Consider the following 22,415-nt stretch of genomic DNA (forward strand, 5'->3'; position numbering starts at 1 on the left):
TCGCAGTGCACTTTGATGGAATAAAATTGCATTTGCACTTTTCCACTAACTGCAAAAGTTTAAAACAAGTTAGAATTTTCTTTTCTTTTGGAACATTTTAGGTCCATAAAATATATCCCCGGTTTTATTTTAGGTACTTATCAAATAAAACTATGCGAATGTCTATAAAAGAATTTCTCATAGCCCATGGCCCGTCGTGCACTTTGCTAAGAGCCACTGTGGATAGCTTTGTGCTTGGGGCATTCACGAACAAAAAGTTACTTGTTCAAAAATTGTAAAAATACAAAAAATAGAGTCCATGGTAACAAAAAATGTAATACTTGTCCACAAGCTGGTAAAGAACAAATGAAAAATAATACATAAAAATGTTTTGTAAAACAAAAATCTTATCTATTTATTGCAATGTAAGAAACACGAGTTGAATTATATAAGAAAAACAAGTACTAAACTTAATAAAAGAGTGAATAGTCATAGATATACTATTAAAAATTTATAAAAAGTGAGTCTTTTCACTATGAACTTCTACACTTTTAATATCATATTTTTGATAATATTTATATTTACATTTTGGAAAATAATATTGTTGATTTAAAGAGAATATTAAATCTAGAAAATATTCAAATTTGCAGTTTAAAAACTTTGTTTCCATATAGACTTAACAGTAAGATAAATGGTGAAGGTTATGGGAATTTAGATAACTTCTGTTTTTATAACAAGTTTAACGCTTAAAACTTTTTGGGTAAAGAAAATTATAATAAAAAAATTAAAGAGAGGTGAAAGAAGAGGCGGCAATTATATTATATTTGAGGATTTTCAGAATTATTTTAATCTGGATCATAAAAGTGAGAACATTTTTTTAAATTAAAAAATATCTTTCTGGCCTCAGAAAAAAAATAAATTTAAAGGGTTTATTAATAATAAATTTGGAGATTTCAAATTTGAGAACTCTTTCACTAAATTTATAATTTTAGATCTGATTAAATTCAAACTATGTAAGAAAAAAAAACGAGTTACTATTTAATAATAATAATAATATAAATAGAGAGTTCTGTGTAGTGAGATTTTTGGATATAAGTTTCGAAAACCTGAAGTTACTAAAAATTGTGCACAGCAGTAAAGAATTTTTCCTTTAAAAGATAGTGCAGTTTCTTCAATAGCTTTTAGTTATTCAACAGCTTCAAGGAAATGAATTTGTGATTATAATTACTATAACAAAAATTTAGATAAAATGAACAAAGCAGACTGTAATTTTAATAATGAAAATTATAGAGATTTTATAGATTCTGATAAAGGACATATTAAAACAGGAAATTTAAAAATTATTGATTCAAGCACTTTAAAAGAATTAATGGAAAAGGGAACACAATTTGCTGTATGAGATAATTGTTTTATATTTTTTACTTAACTGGATGTCATGTTCTGATATTTAATAAATCTTTCACTCACTTCCCCCCCCCTAGTTATAATACATTTAAATCACAGTTACTATGCATTTTAAATAAAGTATCTTTTGAAGGAATATAGACTTCAATCTACGCATATCATAATTTTTCTACATTTGTAAATAATTAAGTTCTTTTTTTATTTTTAAATTGTAAGACTTTGGCATAGACCATGAAGAAAGTATGCGTTATCAAAACGCTTGCTTTGATTTATGTTTAATATTTATACCATGTATTTGCGTAGAACAAATTTAAGAAAATAAATTGTCAACAAATAAATTTTTCATCATTTATTGCAAAATTAAAAGCTATAAATACAAAAGCAATGCCACAATATAGAGTCATACAAAAGAGAAAAAGAAATGAAAGGCAGTGTAAACACTTTAAATGAAAATGTGCAAATTATTCTTTGGTTTTAGAATGAATTAATTACATTCTAAATTAACTTATAAAAGGTACATAAAAACAGTTGAACACTTTCGTTACAGCCGATGAATTATTCTGCAGCGTGGCGCCATCTCCCGTCACTAAGCGATTAAAAATACACCATTGAATTTCAGAATAAAAAAGGTATGATTATAGTAAGATGATTTTTCAAACGCCATTTGCTACTTTTGAATAAAATTAATTTAGAGCTTTCAAATATCAAGGAGTATAACTTTGGAGGATAAACATATAAACTGAAACTTCAAGATTGTTAAAATCTCGGACAGCAGCAATCGATTGGTATTTGAAAGAAAGTTGCTAAGAAAGTAAAAAAAAAGAAAAAAAATATTTTTATTTAGTTCGGAATGTCCTAAATTTATTATTTTTAACATAAAAAAAGAACGTAATGTATGCCATTGTATATGCGATCCTTCGACTATAAAGATTTAATGAATATGATATAATATATATTCTTGGTTTTTCCATTATTTCTTTCTATTTTAAACAAAACATTAACAAGAAAAATAAGTACCATATTCGATAACATTTCAAATTCTACTTCTAATAACCACTTTTTCTGCTTCCAGATCCACCTCGTGGAATTCCGTTAAAAGGGCTTCCCATACCCAGAGATCGCCCACCAGCTCCTCCAATGGCTGAGGCCCCACCGATTCCTCCCATGCCTCCACCGATACCACCAATTCCAGAGGCTCCACTTATTCCCCCTAAGCCACCTGCACCTCCCATCCCTCCAGATCCACTCATTCTTCCTGAAACTCCTTTGATTCCTCCTACACCAGCTCTGCCAACACCTGCCATACCAGAAGAACCACCAAAAGCTCCCCCTCCAATGCCTCCAGCTCTTCCCCCTACACCACCAGCATCAGTTCCAAATCCTCCACCGATTGCTCCGACACCTCCACGTCCACCAGCGCCTCCAAGTCCTGCATCTCCATAACTGCTTGTGCCTCCAAGACCGGCGCCTCCAAATCCACTTCCGAGATTATTTCCACTTCCAAGTCCACCTGCACCTCCAAGTCCTCCTGCACCTCCAAGTCCACCTGCTCCAGGGGCACCTCCAAAACTTCCTGCTCCTCTAAGTCCTCCTGCCCCTCCAAGTCCTCCTGCACCTCCAAGTCCTCCTGCACCTCCAAGTCCTCCTGCTCCAGAGGCACCTCCAAAACTTCCTGCTCCTCCAAGACCTCCTGCTCCAGAGGCAAATCCAAAATTTCCTGCTCCTCCAAGTCCTCCAGCGCTCCCGATTCCTCCTGAGGGTCCTCTCATTCCACCTATAAAATAATCATTGTAATGAAATATGCAGTGACATACATAATGCTGATTAGTGAAAAGGGATTCAAAAGACAACTTTAAGAAATCGATGTGTGTTTATAGCAAAACGAAATATTTCAAATGTAAACTCAATCATATGTATATCAAATTTTATTATATTAATATAAGAACCTTTTTTTAATTATATTTTATTGCTTTATTTGACTAAAATATATCTTTATTTTTGTAGAATGCTCATTTCAATTCAATAAATAACTACAACAACTCATAATTACAAAAAATAATAAAAGGAATTATAAATTTATCTAAATTACATGAAGATACAATAAGAAATATGTTTATCGGACTCATTGTTAATTCCTAGAATTTATGAATTGAAGCAATACACACCTCGTCCTCCAGCACCACCCGTAGCGCCTCCTGCTGGTCTATTGTACCTTTCTTGAATTCCTGAAGGTGTCTTTTCAACTTCCATGACAACATCGGCAGGATTTTCTTTTCCGTCAACTCCAGGTTCGTTAGTTTTCACAAGGGCTTGAAATCCGTCAGACCCTGCAGTGTAATCTACTTTCCGGTAAAGACCCTGGGCGTCCTTGTATCCATAGCTTCCTCGAACATTGCCGCTGGCATCCCCTTCTTCGGTTCTGAATGCGGCACTTCCTTGTCCATCGGTTGATTGATAGCCCATGTTGAAAGGTTTGGGCTGGGTCTGAAAAAGCAATTTAAATAAACTAAAAAGGCAGAATTATCAAAAAAATTGCAATCTGATTGAAATTAAAATGATCATTAAATACCAAAATTAAGATTAATAAGAAATTATAAATTAAAGTTCAAAAAGTTATTTCCAAAATTTTTTAATTAATCTGTAATAAAAATAACTAAAAGTTCGTAATAATAAGAAGTCCGTAAAGATTATAATTTTGCATTAAAGTCTATAGTATTCTTTTTATTTCAAAATATTAATACGTATTGCTCTGAAATTAAATGTGCCGTTTGTAGATTTATTTTGACAAATGTTGAATTGGTGAAGATTGCTAACAGAAATATATATATAAAAAAATGGATTGGATTTTAAAATATTGATATTTTGAGAACTTTATGAATTATAGAATAATCAATACGTTTGTTTAAATATTTCAAGATTCATGTTTAATAAGAGATATTTTGGAATAACGTATTAAGGCAAAGCCAGCTTCTTGCTTCTTTTTATAGTATATTTGAATGAATTCGATTGCAAAATCTTTTTTAATGAAATATTTTTTAGAAACGAAATGATTAATTGATTTTGAAATAAAATTTCTTTCAATAAATGAATTTTCCAAAATTGGAACTCCACTTAATGAATTTTATTTTACATCGTTTGAGTAAATTTGAAAAATAATGGGATGATAAATAAAAATTTTAAAAATTAATCTGCAAGAATCTTGCTGAAAATAAATAAGTTCTGATATCGAAATTCGAGATATTTTATTTGCTATTATAAACATGACATTTAATGCTTTAATTATTGTTATTAAATAATTAATATTACTTACATCTTCAGTTCCAGCTCCTCCTCCAATTCCCCCACCAAATCCATATGCAGATCCACCGGCTCCTCTCATTCCACCAAGGCCAGCAGCACCTCTTCCCACTCCTCCAAGGCCTCCAACAGTTCCTCCCATTCCACCAAGACCACCAGCACCTCCTACCATTCCACCAAGACCACCAGCACCTCCTCCAATTCCACCAAGGCCACCAGCACTTCCTCCCATTCCTCCAAGACCACCAGCACCTCCTCCCATTCCACCAAGGCCATCAGCACCTCCTCCCATTCCTCCAAGACCACCAGCACCTCCTCCCATTCCACCAAGGCCACCAGCACCTCCTCCCATTCCACCAAGGCCACCAGCACCTCCTCCCATTCCACCAAGGCCACCAGCACTTCCTCCCATTCCTCCAAGACCACCAGCACCTCCTCCCATTCCACCAAGACCACCAGCACCGCCGCTCAATCCTCCAATGCCTCCAACACCGCTACCCATATTTCCGAGTCCTCCTAATCCTCCAACTCCATCACTAACTCCTCCCAAACTTCCTGCACCACTGCGACCAAGATCATATCCTTTGCCAGATACGGATAATGCCAATGCAAGAATTGTTATCGTAATCTGAAAGAAAAAAAAATAGTGAACATTAACTTAAAGAATCTCATAATAATCATGTGAATTGTATATTTTCATTCTTAGAATTTATACATTTTTTTAAAGAATTGCCTGATTTTTTAAACCATGGTGAAATTCGATTTTTATTCAGATAAAACCACAACAGAATTTATAAATGGAACAAGAAAGGTTAAAATAAACTTAAGATTATCACAAATAACAAAAAATAAACACGATGCCATAAATTAGAAGCGATTATTGATTCATATTTGTTTAAAATAGATTCGCTGCTATATTGGAAATTTTTATATAAGAAGTTATTTTACTTTGAATAACAGACCTGGCAAAGCTGCTAACCAAGCTACTAAAAATTGGTAGCTGGTTAGAAGTAAACTAAATATTAACCCATTCACTGCCAGCGAAGTTTATAAACGCTTAATTTTACAGTAATTTCCTACGGGATATGTCGTAAATGGCAGTAAATGGGTTGAAACTGGAACAATTTTAGAATTCGAATAATTTATTTCTGAAAAATACAATTTGTAGTATAGTTATTTCTGATCTAATTATATTATTACAACTGAAATCAATAATTAAAATGTCACTTAGTAAAAATGACATATTTTATAAATTATTAATGAAAATAGAGATTTACTATCAATCTTCGTGTATTTAAAATATTGATTATTAAACTCAATATTCCTATATAAAAATACTATCCTTTTTTGCTATATCGAACCTTTAACAATATACAGGAGGATATGTTCCCATTCCCTTTGTTTCTATCAGGACAAACAAACAAACAAAAAAAAAACGATTTCAATACAGAATTTTTTTAAAAATAATAATGTAACTAATTAATCTTGGTTTGTTTATCTCAGTTTCCTAAGGGAAAGACGAACATTTTTTTGTTTATTTTACTGTTAATTCAAAAATACAAGAAATTCTGCGTTGATCATAGAAGAATTCAATTAACTTTTGATTGAAAGAATTCATGTTTGTTATAAAGCGTTTTATTTTTTTTTCTACAGGTTTTAAAAGCAATTCATTTCTGTTATATTATTTAGAGAATGAGACTCCCTAATTCAAATTTTTCTGAATGACAAGACTATTGTTTTTCTCTAAGGAATAATTGCTTTTTGCCTTTCATTAAACATATGAAAAAAAGAGAAACACTCGTTAGAATAGAAATCTTTTTTGGTATAGCTAACCTTATCAAACTTAAATTACATATTAAAAAAATGTAAGCCAAAAATAGTTACGACTTTATGAAATTCATTTTACATAACATATTTTAAATACTACATTCATTTGCTTCTTAACAAACTTTAAAAAGTTCTTGATTTTTTATGAAACAAGTTGGGATTCCACAATGCCGTTTGTTTTTACAATTATAAACTTTAAAAAATGCAGCAAAATCATTGTCACTAATTATGTTTTTAAAAATTTTGTTTTGCAATTTTTTTTTATAAAAAGTTACAACAGGAGTCTTGGAAGATTCAGATGAAAAAAAAAAATATTTCCAAAATGACTTAAATGTGGGAAGAACTGAAAAAGTGGATTCATTAAGAAAAAGAGAATGCATAAGAAAATAAGCAGAGTGAATTGAACATTTGCTAAAAACACAATGCTATGAAATGTTTAATTTAGCTTCCTTTTAATGTAGATTCAAAGAATGTCAAATAATAAATATAATTACTTAAAAATATTCTATTTAAATATGGCGTTCAAATCTGCAGAAGAGTTATTTTATAATTATCTAATGACCTTTCTACCTGCATTACATCAATTTTAGAATATTTATAATGAGTACTCTTACAGGGATTGCCAATATTGAAGATTATTTAAATAATATTGTGAAAGAATTAATATTAAATTAGAGATAATATAAATTCTTTCATTATTAATAATTAATTAAAGCATTAATTATTAAAGACTAGTCAAAAAGTATTATAGAATATTTAAAGAGAAATGTGATCATATTTGCACTTGCAGTACATGGAAATTGTTTCCTGGAAATAGTTTTTCATAATAAATGGAATAATCCATTCATAAATCATAACCCTTCATAATCATAAATAATCATAAAATGGGAATAGTCCATCTAAATGATTAATAAATAGATTCTCCAATTAAATATTTAATATAAAAATGTCATCCATTAAAGTTAAGCAAAAATAAACTTTTTTTACTTTCAGAAATTTCAAAACTTCTAGTTAAGCTTTACTGACATATAATAATTTAAAACGATACCAACCGACATAGCAATATTAAAAAAAATAATTCAATCGTAACATGATGACAGAGTACAAGAAAGAAAGAGTCTAGAATGGTATACCATTATCAAAGTTTTAATTCAGTTTTAGAATGCCTTTCTTCGGCAATTCCCATATAAATTCAAGATTATGAATGGCTAAAGTAACTTTCTGATTGTGTACTGATGTTTCAATTTTACCCTCGATCATCTTTGCCAAAACAGTTAGAAAAGATTCCTCGCAGTCATAGCAGAAGCTTTAATAAAGGATACTGGTAAAAACGAAAATAACGTGGAATAGAAAAGGGAAGTGTAGTTAATGGATTGCAATGAAATAAAAAAAAAGTGTTGATTATCAATTTTAAGGGATTTGCGTAACCCAAATGAAACCCAATAACCCAAGTAACTAAGTCAAACTCAATGAATACTTTGCTATTATCAAAGCAGCAAATCCGATAATGGATTGGAAAAAAATGACCGATCAATTTTTGCATATGGCTTTAATTTGAGATCTGACAGAGATTTATACTTCTGAGTCCTACAACCTTTTTTCTGAGACGATTTAAAGTAAAGTTCAGCTGTATAAATACTAAATTGTCTTTACTGTAATATAATTATATTTCAAGTATAAGTCACCAATGAATTATATCCTCCCTAAAGATTAGAGAAATATGGCCGAAATGACAAACTTGATGGGTAGATATAAATGATAAGTCCTAATAATTCATTGGTAAAAGCAAATGCATAACTAACTTTTCATTTAAAGCAATGAACCGTATTTCCCTCTAAAGATAAGGGAAATATGGCCTAAATGAGAAATTGATTAGTATATACCAATGATAAGGCTAAATAATTCATTGATGAAAGTAAATACATAACTAACTTTTTTTCAATTATATTCTCTACAAATTATATCTAGATACTTTGATAGTACACCAAATGAAATATAAGGAAGCATGTCAGAAAAAATGTCTTACCTTTAAAAATTCCATTATTCAGTCAATGTCTAGAAGGTTCCAGAAACTTGGAAGCTTCAACTACGACTCATGCCATCCTCCAAAAGGCACCCTTTTATATATAGTCGGATGTCACGAGGACAATTGTACATTCGACCTCAGAGTTTTTAAAACAAAAATGTTATCAAAAATTTAAAATTTTCTTTTTAATAATTCATCTCATTCTCTTTTGCCTTCATCTTATTAAATTGCTGTTTTGTTAACCTGAAAATGATTATACTTTTCAGAGGGAAAAAATTTGTTTTTCGAAGCAATTTCTTTTTAATTTTAATCTCAGCAAAATGCTTGTTTTGTGCAATTGTGTCCAAACTTGTCATGATGAGAAGGTTGCGGTTTGATAGGAGGATGTGGCTGGAGAGGAGGATAGAGAAAAGAACCGTCACCTTTTTAATGAATTCTTACTGCATTAATTAGAACAAAATGACCACTGCACATTGCTAATTATGGTAATTTTAAAGTTGGGGAAGAAACCCTATGAATTAGATTTTCGTAAGTAGGTCAGTGAAAGTGTAGAAATACTTAATTTTGTTAGATAAAAATAAATTATGGGTGGCTTTCCATAAAAATTTGAACTCATCAATCTAGCTTATATTATTCGAATATGATATTTTATAAATATTATCTTTAAATCTCTACCCTCAGATGGTAAAGATAAATGCTTTTATTTTCTCATTTATTCAGTTGAAATTATACGGTTTCAAATGCATTTTCTTTGTGACATATTAAGATAATTTCGTTGAATTTTTAATGGGAAAAATGTATATTTTTATGGCATGAATAAAATTTGATAGAGAAAAAAAAGTTATTCTTTAAAACGCTATTATCTCAATGCAAATTCAAGAATTTGTTTTTAAAGAAAGTCAAAATTAAGTCGAAAATTTATTTTTCGAACATCCAATTTTTTTTAAAAAAAATCTTATAGTCGCTGTTCTAATTCTCGTCGAAGTTTTGTAGTTTCCACTGAAATGTCTTCATTAATTATTCCTATGGTCAATCTATCAGCTTTTTTTTATTATTCCGTAAGCAACATTCGATTTGATCAACCTCAAAAGAATAATTAGATGTCGGATTAGAAGTGAAACCTTAAGGTATATATATAATAGTATTCTTGTGTTTATGTCTCTCCTATGGTGTGACGTAAAGTGTAAGAGCATTAACCAGTGGTGGTAATTTGTAACTGATCACATCACGAGTATTCGTTTTTAAGATATATGACTGCGTTATAAAAAATCGTTTTTTTTTTTTCCCTTTCGAAATTACATTTTTTTTTTATATTTAATATTTTTTATATTTGCACAGGATTCTTTATAAAAACCGTTAGAATTTTGTTTTTAAATCTATTTTTTTTAGGATCTGCATAGATTTTTTTTTTGTATTTACACACGTTTTAATGTTATTTCATATCTATAGATCCTATTTTTTCAAATTCTAATCTTTGATAAAATTTTATTACGGAAAATTGTAAATTAAAATCTAATGCATATTTTTTTTGTTCAAATTTCGTGTAATAATTTCTCAATACGCTTTGCGTCTCCTGAGCAAGGGAATAGGCAATCTATTCATTAAAAAATATTTTGGAGTTGTTTTAATGTTTTACAGTGTGAAAAAAAAAGTTGGAAAATTTTGTGTTATTTATCATTTGAACCCCAATATTTAAAGAATGAATAGAAATACATTTTTTTTAATTCAAAGATTTTATCATATATTTCTTAAGCTATCTTCAAATTTTAAGTAAATTATTTGATAAATTTCTAAATTAAAAAATGTTTGCTTTATACCGCTGTTTAGCCAAAGAAGCCATTTTTTTCTAATTAAAAAAAAAACAAAAAAACTTTTGCCTCTTAAATGGCACATTTTGTTTCATATATATTTTTCTAATCTTTTATATTCAAATAATTCAAAAATATAACAATATTCGTAGTTACGTACCATACGATTTATTGGTTGGCTTAGTATCAAAAAGGAATAATATATGTATGAATTATTAAAGAAGTTTTAATTTTGAAGCGAAAACACTACTAATACTTTGTATTTTAACATAATAAAAAATAAAATAATTTTCATCCATAACTCATATTATGTAATAGCATATCGGATCATAAAACTACTTTTACTTTTACTTTACAATGTTCATTCACATTTATTTTGTATTTTTGGTGGATTAAGAAAGAATAATTAGCAAAAGTATTGTTAAAATAAAATAACCAGATTTCGATTTTGTTGATTTGGAAGTTATATTGGGCATATTTCCGTATTATAAATTAAAAGGATCTTTAAAAAGTTTTCTTTGCCTTTATTTCTTTTTTTTTTAAGATTCATTACGTAATTCAATGTCGAAGAATTCGAGCTGAATATAGTTAAACAAATATTCAATTGCATTACAAATAGATAAGTTGTTTACAGCTATTTAATACATTTCTTAATAATTTTTGCGCGTAATCTGCTCGAAAGAAAGCCATAGCAGACTGATAGAACGTTTGCTTTTTCTTAGGTTTCTCTTCCTATTTTTATTTTCTTTTTTCTTGAGCGCAGATTCGTGCAATGATTTTATCAAAATTCACCATTAGTATAGTCATGCTTTTCGTGAAATCTGACGAGTTCAAACATTTTGCCGTTGATGCAGTATAAAAATGTGAAAAAAAAGAAGAAGAATACCTGCTGGAATTTTGTCTTAACCACCAGACAAAACTCTAACCATAGCTTGGATAAAACTCAACCACTCCCCCCCCCCAAAAAAAAATATATCGAACAATTTGAAAAAAGAGAAGACTGGACTGTGGAATTTTAAATAGTGTCATTTACGGGATTGGTGGGGAAACGGTGGCCTGGTGGTAAGGTCTCAGCTTCGGAACCGGAGGGCCTCAGGCTCGAGACCCAATTCCAACGAAGAATCGTAGTCTAAGCGGGTCTGGTGCACGGCAAATCCGTGAGGGCCAGACGCCTTCCCGCTGGTGTGATGCGGAAGCTTGGAGAAGGGGTGCCAATCATTTCTCGTCCTCGTTATCTGATTACGGTTCAAGATTACGAGGTTCGTCCAAAAATAATCCTTGTGTTGCTTTTAAACGGGTAACTAAGCTAAAATAAACAGGACATGATAATATGACTTATATCATGAATAATATGACTTTTATTATGAAATAATATCGTTTCTATGCAGAAAAATGTGATACTCAACTTAAACAGTTAACAAATAATGCATTGTAAATCAATTTATTTCATAAATAATGCTGAAATAGCTGAGAATCGTTACCTATTTCTGTATTAAGGTGGTCACACAATTCTCAGAAATTTTTTTATGCTGTACTTATAAAATAACATTTAAAAAGTAATTTAAATAACTTAAATGTTTATTTGACTACTCATTTCCTTTCCAGAATAAAGAAGACGTGTCATTAAACTTGAATTCCTTAAGGCAAGAATTTCATTTTATCTTATCTAAATATTCTTTTATGAGCTGGTGTGTAATAAATATTAAAAATTACAATTAGTTATAAAAATTCAACATTTGTTTATAATATGATTTCAGTACTTTCTTTTAAATTACAAAAGTAATCTTTCCCAGAAATTTATGATTTTTTTTCTCTTTCGTTTTATTTCAAAACATTAAAACTGCCAAACAGAAAATGAGAGCAAGGCCATAAAAAGAAATTGACGCATCGTTGGAAATGCAATTACATACCACTCAAAATGAAAGCGAAGAAGTCTTTTTACAATCAAATATCATGCAATACATAACTATGTATTATTGTAAGAATCATTATAGCTGTCTACTTATCAAAGAAATGCAATTGATTATTTTTTTTTAATATTTCATATCATTCAATCGTACCAACCTTGAAATGCAATTTTAACTGCCTTTAGTTTGGACAAATTGCAAGTTGTTACAAAGGTTAGCAGGAAATTAGGATGACGGAATCATTTCGAAAATATATCATTGAAGTCTGATATAATGATATTCTTCTGTAAATCATTGATTTAATTTTCGAAAACATTTTTTCCACATCTAAGCATTTCCATAGAGCATTCTCTTTCTCGATAATGTTGTTTTAATGTTAGAAAAATGTACTGAACATAATTACATTCATTAAACTTTTACAATAAAATTAAGTTTTTTTGTCGTTATTTATGCTAATAATTTATTTTTACAGAAATAAATTAAATAATAATAATTCTTTAAATTCTTCACCAATTTAATATTAACTGTAATCTCTATTGGCATATGAAATAGAAAAAGGGCACAAAATTCGTTGAGAAGGCTAAATTAATGTTTCATGAATTTTTTCTTTGTGGGTAATATTTCACATTTGCCGATGTTTGTGTGTGAACCGTTTCATTTTATAAATTCATCTGCTACTGAAAGGGGCCTTGATGAGATCACTCAAGGCTAAGAAATAACACTTAACAAAAAAACGCCATTTTCATCAGTAAAGTCCAGGGATTCACGGATAAAATAAAATGTTGACTCAGAAAATTTTTTATATTATTTTTAAATTCGTGAATTTATATTATTTCCATAATTATGCTGTTTAAATAAACATTATCATGAACTATCATTTGATTTTCCTGTGGGAATATTTTAGGATCTATTAATTAATTATAAAGATTTTATGCATATAATATATCTTTTAGGGAATAATCCCGATATTTAGCGTTTAAATCACTATGCTGATAAAATATAATTTATTATGTTTAATTAAACAGAAAACATATATCATGCAGTCGAACAAACTTTACTTTTTGCAGTAAATAGAAATTATCTTTATTGCAAAAGTTTCTAAAATCAATTAGTGTACTTTAAATTAAAAAGAAAAGAGTTATTTTATTTAATCGAATAAGTATAGCCATTAATTCATCCCAATTGTATTTCATATTCATTAATTTCTAATCTATTTATTTAGTGTTAAGAATACTAAGAATAATTTATTACTAATATTAATTTAAAAATAATTTTAAGAATAATAATTTTTCAGAATGATTTTTTGTGTGTGCATAAGGAGTACTATTTATGATCCTGCATTTCTAAATAAAGGATGTTCCAAAATTAAAGCAAGATTTGAATTTTTCACCATTCGTGCAGTGAAGCGTTGACAAACCTATTAAAAAATCCTTTGATAGCTGATAGTTTAGGTGTAGTAAAAATGGGGCGTTACACGATAGAACAACGTGTTAACGCAAGATTTGAAGTATATAAAAAAATCGCATAGTTTTTTTTAAAATTGTTATATTTTTATTGTATCGTAAAGTACAAAAATTAGGGTTATGCATGGGACAACACCTAAAGCAAATGGCCCCCACGCTGGACTGCCCCATATACACTCTTTTGTCGAAATTTTTAATGACCATTTTGCATAACTGTGGCTGAATTTCGTTGATGCAGCGTTGAATTTTCTTTGTCAATGCACGAGTGCTTCTGAGCTTGTTAGTATAAACCTTTGACTTCAAATAACCCCATAGAAAGAAATCCACTGGTGTTGACTCGCACGATCTAGGGGGCCAATTCTCAAATTGTCGAATCGTGGCAGCCAGACTTTTATTATTTTTGAAATATTGTTCAACAATGAAAACACGTTTTTCTATCGTGTAACGTTCCATTTTTACTAATCCTAGACCATCAGCTCTCAAATGGTTTTTTTAACAGGGCTGCCAACACTTTACTGCACGAATGGTGGCAAATGCAAATCTTGAAATCTTGCGTTAATTTCGAAACACCCTTTACAATTCCAAAAGTTTACAAGGAGGGCTGGTAGTAAATTAAAACTTCATTATCTGCTTATCTATAAGCATTTAAAAAAATTCTGAGCGAATGATCTTTTTTTATTTCTAGAAATTGTTGCACAGTTGTTGAAGAATATTATTTTACTATCAATATTCGTGTCAATTTTAGAAAGACAAAAAAAAGTTTTGGTTTGGTTTGATGGAGTATATTGGCGCAAGAACCATTTTTGATTATTCTGCTCCAAACATATGGTGAGAGTTAATCTTGTTTTAAAAGTTTGTATCTAAATTGCATCATTATCATCGACCTGTAAACCTGTAAAATCTTCTAAAAATAATAGCATGATAAAACATAATCTAAAAGTTATTTAAGAATCATATCAAAAAGTAAAAGCCAATCATTTTTAAAAAGGTAAAAAGATGGGAATGGGGAACTTTATGAAGAATGCCTTTTAAAATTTGATGTGGGGAGAATGAAAGTAGCGGATGCGTTCATTGTTAAATTGTTCCATTAAAATATGAATAAACCATCATAGGACACTGACATACTATACATCGGGGTGTGGGTTCAACAAACAGCAAATGTTTGTGTGTGTGGCCAATTCTTAATCTGGTAAGAATTGTATCAAGTTTTCTACTAGACAAACAAGGCCAACAGACGATTCGATATTTTATTAGAAAATTAATTTAAATTATTAGAAAAAAAAGGAAAATGCATCTGACAAACATTTTATATAATTTGATGTAAAAGGAAATAATGCGTTAAGTGAATTACAGATACGAACATAGTAAATTGACGAATGATGATCTCAGTACGTTACGATACATAGAATTTATAGTAGACTATTCTCCAACCGGGGATGCATCTCATAAATGAGGACGAGAAGCTACTGGTATGGTAGTCGGGTCTCGCACCCTGGTGGGTACAGAAATATCGGGGATTGGCTACCTTCTATCAATGATGGGACACACTTCCTTAGGGAAGTGTTGTATCGTGGCCGGCGATGGACCTTAGAACTCAACCATAGTTTCCGTCAGTGTCGCTATCACGGCCGTCTGTTCATTCAGATTTTACCTTGTGCCTTCGGACAGATCGGAATAGTCTGCTAAAATTATAGTAAACTATTATAAAAAAAACTTTTTTAATAATATAATAATATTATTGTGATATTTGAACAATACAACTTCTTGAAATAGAAATAATAATCAAATATCAAAAATAATGTACAATTTTAAATTATATATTAGAAAATGCAAATGATATAGTTACTGAGTTCAAGTGTTAAAATACATAGGCGCATCTTTTCTCTACATCTCAGCAATTTTCTTTATTTTTACTATAAACAGAAGTCATTTTCTCTCTCCTCATTCTCTCCATCTCTCTCACTCTCTTTCTGTATGTTCCACATTTCTTCCTAAACAAGTGTGTCGGATTCAACTAAATTCGATACACTTATTATAGAAGACACAAGAAAGAGCACCGCCAACATTTAAAGCTAAAAAAATCATTTAAATATTTAATTAATTGGAAACTAACAAAAAAGGTATCTTTTATGCATTGAACTATGTATCCCCATTTTTAACTTCTCTTTTATTTTAACACATCTTTTTACAATGTTTTATTGATTTTAATAATGATATAAGCATGCTTAGAATTAAACCAGCTACTCAAACAAAGACACTTTTTTAATACTTCAGCATGTGTGAGCAATATTTGTAGTACTGCTGTAATAAATATTTATAATTTATCAGAAATGTCAATTATCGATGGTTTTTAAAAATAGCTAATTTCAATTGATTTTCTAAGTTTGCTTAAAAGTAAATCATAAAAATTTTAGAATCTAAAAACGATTTTGTATAATGTGATTTTTACATTTAAAATAAATATTATATGTAAAAAGATTTCAAACATCGAGCAACGCTAAGTATATCAAATATTTACAACTACATTAATTCGATTATTACTTTTCTTGAAATTCTTTGAGTATTAACCTTTGAAATATCATTTGCCTCATCATAAGAAATCACACACACACACACACACACACACACACACACACACACACACACACACACACACACACACACACACACACACACACACACACACACACACACACACACACACACACACACACACACACACACACACACACACACACAAACACACACACACACACACACACACACACACACACACACACACACACACACAAATTAAGCAATTAAGAGTAAAATACTCATATATTCATCGAATGGAATAATTAGATTAAACAAATGCGTACGAGTGCTTTAGACATTTTCATTGAAAGATTTTACAGTTGCATGCAATTGTAGCTTGCTTCTCATAGGTAATAGTAAAGCTGCAAGATGTTATAAAAATATTGGGAAAAGAACTCCCCAAAATTTCTGTAAAGTCAGAGGAAAGAAAATGTTAAAAAAAATCAAGATCATACATGTAGATGTCTAACAGAAGTTTTAATTCGAGCGTTATAAGCTTAGCATGTTGATTCTTAACTCATCTGTGGTTATTACTTTTTCAATTTATCGAATTATTTACCTAATTAGATTACTCTGTTCCTATTTTAGTTAAAAGAGAGCAAAGAAAAGGTTAAGTAACTAGATAGGAAGTCTGAATTTCAGGCGTTAGTCGAAGCAGTGAATGTTTTTACTGTGGCTAGATAAGCAATTTTTATCACTTGCTTATGGAAATTGACCTTTTTTTTTATCTAAAAAAATTATTTTCTCAAAAAATTGGTTTTTACATTACCTTAAAAATCAAGAAAATTAATTTTTAAACACATCAATTTCATTTCCTTAGAATTTTTATCTTCGATCAATCTTTTTATAAATTTCTGAAATTTAATTTGAACATATCTGTAACAACATTTTTAATATTACGATGGAATTCATACTTATCTATCAAAATATTCATTTGCATGTTTTTGTCAGAGCTGAAATTAAGATTAGAAAAAAAAAGAATTATTTTCTTCAGACATTTAATTTAATGCAAGTAGGATTTCATTTTCGCTTTTGTTTTGTTGCATATAACTGTTTTAATTTGTAAGCACAATAACTTGCAGTAGACTCATTAAACTCATGTTTTTAATCTAATAAAATAACTAGGTGATTATTAAAAAAATATTTCCTAATATTATTTAACAACTAATATTGTTAACACACTATTTAACAATCTAAAATTAAATAAACTGGACAAATGAGCTTATTACTAAAATCAGCTAGTACTATATAAAGTTCAAGAGATTTTAAAATTTATGTTAGCTGAATTTAGAGGATAGATGGCGCCAGCTATTTTCAACGGTATTTTTATGCAATAATGGAATTATTTTAAACCAGGTATTTTCAAAATTTTTGGAATTATGATTGCGGTTTGGATATTTCAATGGAATATTTACAAAAACCAATATCTAAAACACCTAAACCTCATACCTAAGCCAAATTCATATTCCGGTTGTGATTGAATGTAAACTTTATCTTATTTATGAGAATTCTTATTATTCTTTCGAATGTATTCGATTTATATTAGTGTTATTGGTTCTAATTAATGTCCAAATGTTCTAATGCTATTTATTCTTTATTCAAATCAATTCCCATATGAAATTGACATGCAGAGCAGGAGTAATTTTGTCAAAGCTGCATCGGTTGAAATTCAATAAGTTCACAAAAGATTGAATTTAAATTAAAGAAACACAAACTAGAATTTTTTGAATGAAATATATTTTATTAACAGAGCAACATAAAAACAATGACAGAGAATGATCATACAAAAACTGGCAACCATTATGTTATGCACAAGCACATGAGAAAAATATACATTTGCTAGTTGCGAAGAAGACAAAAGAGAAAGTGACATTCCAACTGAAATATCACCCTTTTCTTTGTTTCAGGAGACCCGTGACGCTGTCTATTACTCAGAGGATAACACACAAACATGAAATATGATAAAGTGAAAAACTTAAATAAGATCTGTTATCACAAGAAGCATTCCATTGCTTGACAATGAATGCCGTTGTAACGACTGATTGTCAAGCAACGAAAGGTAACACACACGCACACTCAGCAGTACACAAGTATACAAAATACCATTTTCGATCACCTTAAAGCTTTTATAAATGCCATATTGATTCTACTCCTAATCAGAGTGATCTAATAATAACGTATTTTGGTCTCTGGCAAAATTGCTTCTCCTTCCAGAGGATATATTTTAAGTATGAAAAAGCTGTACCTTAAATCATTAAACATCCAAAGCACGGAAGCACTTGTTTTTTGCAATAAGTGCATCAGTGCTGTGAATATATTAAAGCTCCTCTGATCAGCAATTTTATTCAGAGACAATTCACGTTTTAATAAGACCCTTCTGAAAGAGAGTTAAGTCCTTCGATAAAATTGAATATCTTCATTTGGCACTTTTTCGAAGTCCTTTTGTTCATAACTTGAAAATTATCCGTTTAGGTTGTCGTTTAGTATCCAGATTTTCCAGATCTTACTCCAGCACCAGCTCCGTAACCACCGGCTCCACCTCGTCCGCCAGCGAATCCACCTCGTGCTCCACCACCGACTCCAGCTCCAGCTCCGAATCCACTACCTGCTCCAGCACCTCCAGCTCCTGCACCATATCCACCGGCTCCTGCACCTGCTCCATAGCCTCCTGCTCCAGCTCCGGCTCCAGAGCCAGCTCCATAACCTCCAGCACCTGAAAGTGTTAGATGAAATATTACTTAACTTTCCATTTTTTAAACTTTAAATGCACCTTTTGATTTAACCCTTAATTGGGAAGTGAAAATTTAGGACTTAACTGGGGAGGTGCTGTCTACGAGACCGCATTTTCTTTACACTCAAATTAAATTTTCTAATGAAAGTATTAATAAGCAAATTGACCAATATATTCTGCTTCTTCTCAAACTGCATGTTTCCGAAAGTTCATTCTTAGCGGTCTGAGATACCGCACTTCTCCAGATAAGGTTTAGATTATTTTTAAGAAAATGATGATAATACTGGCTTTTATTTTGGAAAACATGTTGCCTTGCATTTTAGTTAATTGTTTAATAATAATTAATTTAAGTATTTATGCGTTAATATACATATATATTTTTTTTTACAATTTCTAATAATTATTGATGTTCTAACTGACTTGCCATCAACTTACATACTAATATTCTCAATTTAGAAGATCGAAGTAATAAGTTGGTTCATCTTTGATAACAAACATTGCTCACAGTTTCGATATGCTTGGACGGCATTTTATTTACTCATTCTTCTGAAATTCTTGTCGATTATTATATTTGCTAATTTTGTGCGCAAAAAAATCTGAGAAGAATTATTATTTTATTTTTTACATTATTTTTCATATTAATTTTACATTTCTCTGTAATCTAAACCATTCGATTGCAGAAAGCGATAATCAAAGGTCAATTTTAATATAAATATTTAAGAAACTTTCAAAATTTAATACTTTAGTTATTCCTCAATTAAAAAATCTATTAGTAAGGGAATTGAACTAAGGCGTTTTTTAATAACATACCAAATTTCACTCGAATTCACCAAATTCACCTTTAGAATCGCTCTTCTTAATAGATTATTAAAGACGGACAATTCAATAACATTATAGGATTTGATTATATAGTCAAATCTGGTAATATTCATGACTAAGAATTCTCAGCATCACATGGACAAAATTTCAAACTTATTTCAACTTACCAGCGCCTCCTCTGTAGGATCCAGCACCTCCAGCTGGGGTGTACCTGTCTTGGATACCTGCAGGTGGCTGTTCAGCCGTCAGTTGGACATCAGCGGGGCTTTCTTTGCCGTCAGTTCCTGGTTCATTGGTCCTGATGTTGGCACGGTATCCGCTGGCATCAGCGATGTATTCGACTACTCGGTAGAGTCCCTGAGCGTCAGTGTATCCGTATGTTCCCTTGACGTTACCGCTGGCATCTCCTTGTTCGTTACGGTAGTGTACATTGCCTTGTTCATCAGCAGCTTGGTAGTCGAAGTTGTAGGGTTTGGGGGCTTCCTGCAATGATAGATTAGTTTGAGTTTTGTAACCAATACATGAAGATTAATGTATTTATTAAGGATAAAATGGAAATCTATTTTATAGTGAAGCAAAATTAAACACGAAATTATAATAAGTTTATTTGAATTAAATTTATATATTTAACTATTACAACAAATAAAAGGATTTATCCATTTATTTAGTAATTGGTTTACATCGGGGAGATGCGGAATTGTTTTACTAAAAGAGGCGAGTGGGTAAATAATTTGAATTAATATGTATAAAATAATTTTCAGCTATAAAATAGAAAGTTGTTCTTAATTTCAACAGTAATGAAAATGTATTCGACATTAACCAATATGTATATCTAAGAGAATATGCTCATTTCAAATGCTTCACAATTTTTTAATTACACTTTGCCTTCAAAAATAATTCAGTTTAGGAAAATTGTGTAAAAAGGAAAATTCAGATATTCTTAATGCAAAATATATTTAAATATATTCAAACTGCTTTCGTATTTCATTAATTTTTTTGTAGTGGCAAATGAATATTTGTAGCATAAAATCTGATAGATGAATGAAAATCTTATACCAATTTTTAAGAATTGCTAGCCAGAAAATATGTATTATTTTAAGTTTTAGCAAAAACGACATGAAAAAATATTAAACTTTCATTATATGTCAATGGGTAATCCAAAGAATTCGAATGACAAAAAGCCAAAGATTTAACATTTCATTAAGAAATTTTATATTTGTTCAATTATTATAGATGAGAAATTAATAAGAAACTTTTATATGCTTACTGCTCTAAAATTCGAAGGAGTTTTCTAATTAAAAGCCCAAGAGTTTTTAAATATAATAATTTAGCATTTCTAATATTATTATGAAAATTGTTCTTAAGGCACGTTTGAAGCTAGTGAAATTTAAGAATAAAGTTTTCTATCAAATATAAAAATTCTTACGTTTTGGCCTCCAAATCCACCAGATGATCCACCTCCATATCCCCCTTGAGCTCCAGCTCCTCCTCCATAGCTACCTGCTCCAGCTCCTGCACCGCCACCGTATCCACCAGCTCCTGCTCCACCCCCAAATCCACCGGCACCAGCACCACCTCCGTAACCTCCGCTACCTACTCCACCTCCATAGCCTCCACCTGTGGCCAAAGCATAGCCAACAACGGTCATCATAACAACGGATACCTATAAGGAATAATAAGGAATGGATATGTTATTTTACATGAGTTAATTAATTGTATTAAAATGACACTTAACACATATTATTGCAAATAATAACAATTCTGAATTTTATTCAGTTTTAAGAAATATATTGCTAATAGAAAAATGTTTTAGACAGCATTTTGAATGATATTTTAATAAAATAATCGTATTAAGGCAAAGCTACATAAGGGCTTAAGTCAAAATATGAATTTCTGTCCTACGTTAATTTTCTTAACATTTGGCTTTCTTGCAATTTTCTTGAAAAAACAAAATTTTGCAAATATTTCTATTAAAAGAAAATATTTTGAGAGAATTTAAAAGAGCATTTTGAATTATTTCATACTAAAATAGTGGTATTAAGAAAAGTTATGCAAGTGCTTAAGGCAAAATATAAATGTTTCTTTTACATTAATTTCCTTTAAAATTTGACTTTCTTGGAGATTTCTTAAAGGAACAACATTTTTCATAAATTTAAATTTTAAAAAGCTGTAATTCCCTCTAAAGATTTCTCAAAATTTTGGTGTGTTTTCCTTATTGTTACCGATAAATAATTTTTCAGATTTTTAATAGTATTATTTGAAGTTTTGGATACATGAAAAAAATTAAGATTTTAAATTTATTAATTTAAATTTATTTTTTGTGTATAGGGGCTAGTTCAATCACTGAATTTTTGAAAATCATTTAATAAACTATAGAAATAGAAAATTTTTCTCAAGACACTTGAAAGATTTCGAGTGCTGTCTACCGAGTTTTCAATCATATGAAAGATTAATTTTATATGCCGCCTTTGGAATTCAAAAATATAACAAACACAAACACTCAAAATTTAAAGCTTTACCCCAATACATTTCCCAAGGAGGAAAATAATCTTTATATTAATACATGATACTAGGAAA

The 22,415-nt window shown here is 30.1% G+C and overlaps 2 protein-coding genes across 3 annotated transcripts; both read right to left on the reverse strand.

The window, feature by feature from the left end:
• Positions 1 to 1,776: 1,776 nt before the first annotated feature.
• LOC129966622 (uncharacterized) lies at positions 1,777 to 8,614 on the reverse strand. Of its 2 annotated transcripts, XM_056081122.1 has the most exons (5): positions 8,534 to 8,614; positions 4,694 to 5,308; positions 3,549 to 3,867; positions 3,017 to 3,157; positions 1,777 to 2,980 (listed from the first exon to the last, which is right to left on the reverse strand). In XM_056081122.1, the coding sequence occupies exons 1-5, from the start codon at positions 8,546 to 8,548 to the stop codon at positions 2,430 to 2,432; spliced, it is 1,641 nt and encodes a 546-aa protein (XP_055937097.1). In that variant the 5' UTR covers positions 8,549 to 8,614; the 3' UTR covers positions 1,777 to 2,429. The 2 variants fall into 2 exon arrangements, with proteins under 2 accessions (XP_055937097.1, XP_055937096.1); XM_056081121.1 differs by having other exon boundaries at positions 1,777 to 3,157.
• A 9,925-nt stretch (positions 8,615 to 18,539) lies between these two features.
• Positions 18,540 to 21,411, reverse strand: LOC129966327 (uncharacterized; the record flags this gene model as incomplete). The annotated part of the gene is made up of 3 exons (XM_056080746.1): positions 18,540 to 19,001; positions 20,006 to 20,321; positions 21,265 to 21,411. Coding segments are annotated over 3 exons (696 nt in total), but the record flags the coding sequence as incomplete, so codon positions are not given.
• Between the last annotated feature and the right edge of the window lie 1,004 nt (positions 21,412 to 22,415).

Source organism: Argiope bruennichi, chromosome 4 (genome assembly GCF_947563725.1).
Source record: "Argiope bruennichi chromosome 4, qqArgBrue1.1, whole genome shotgun sequence".
NCBI lineage: Eukaryota > Metazoa > Arthropoda > Arachnida > Araneae > Araneidae > Argiope > Argiope bruennichi.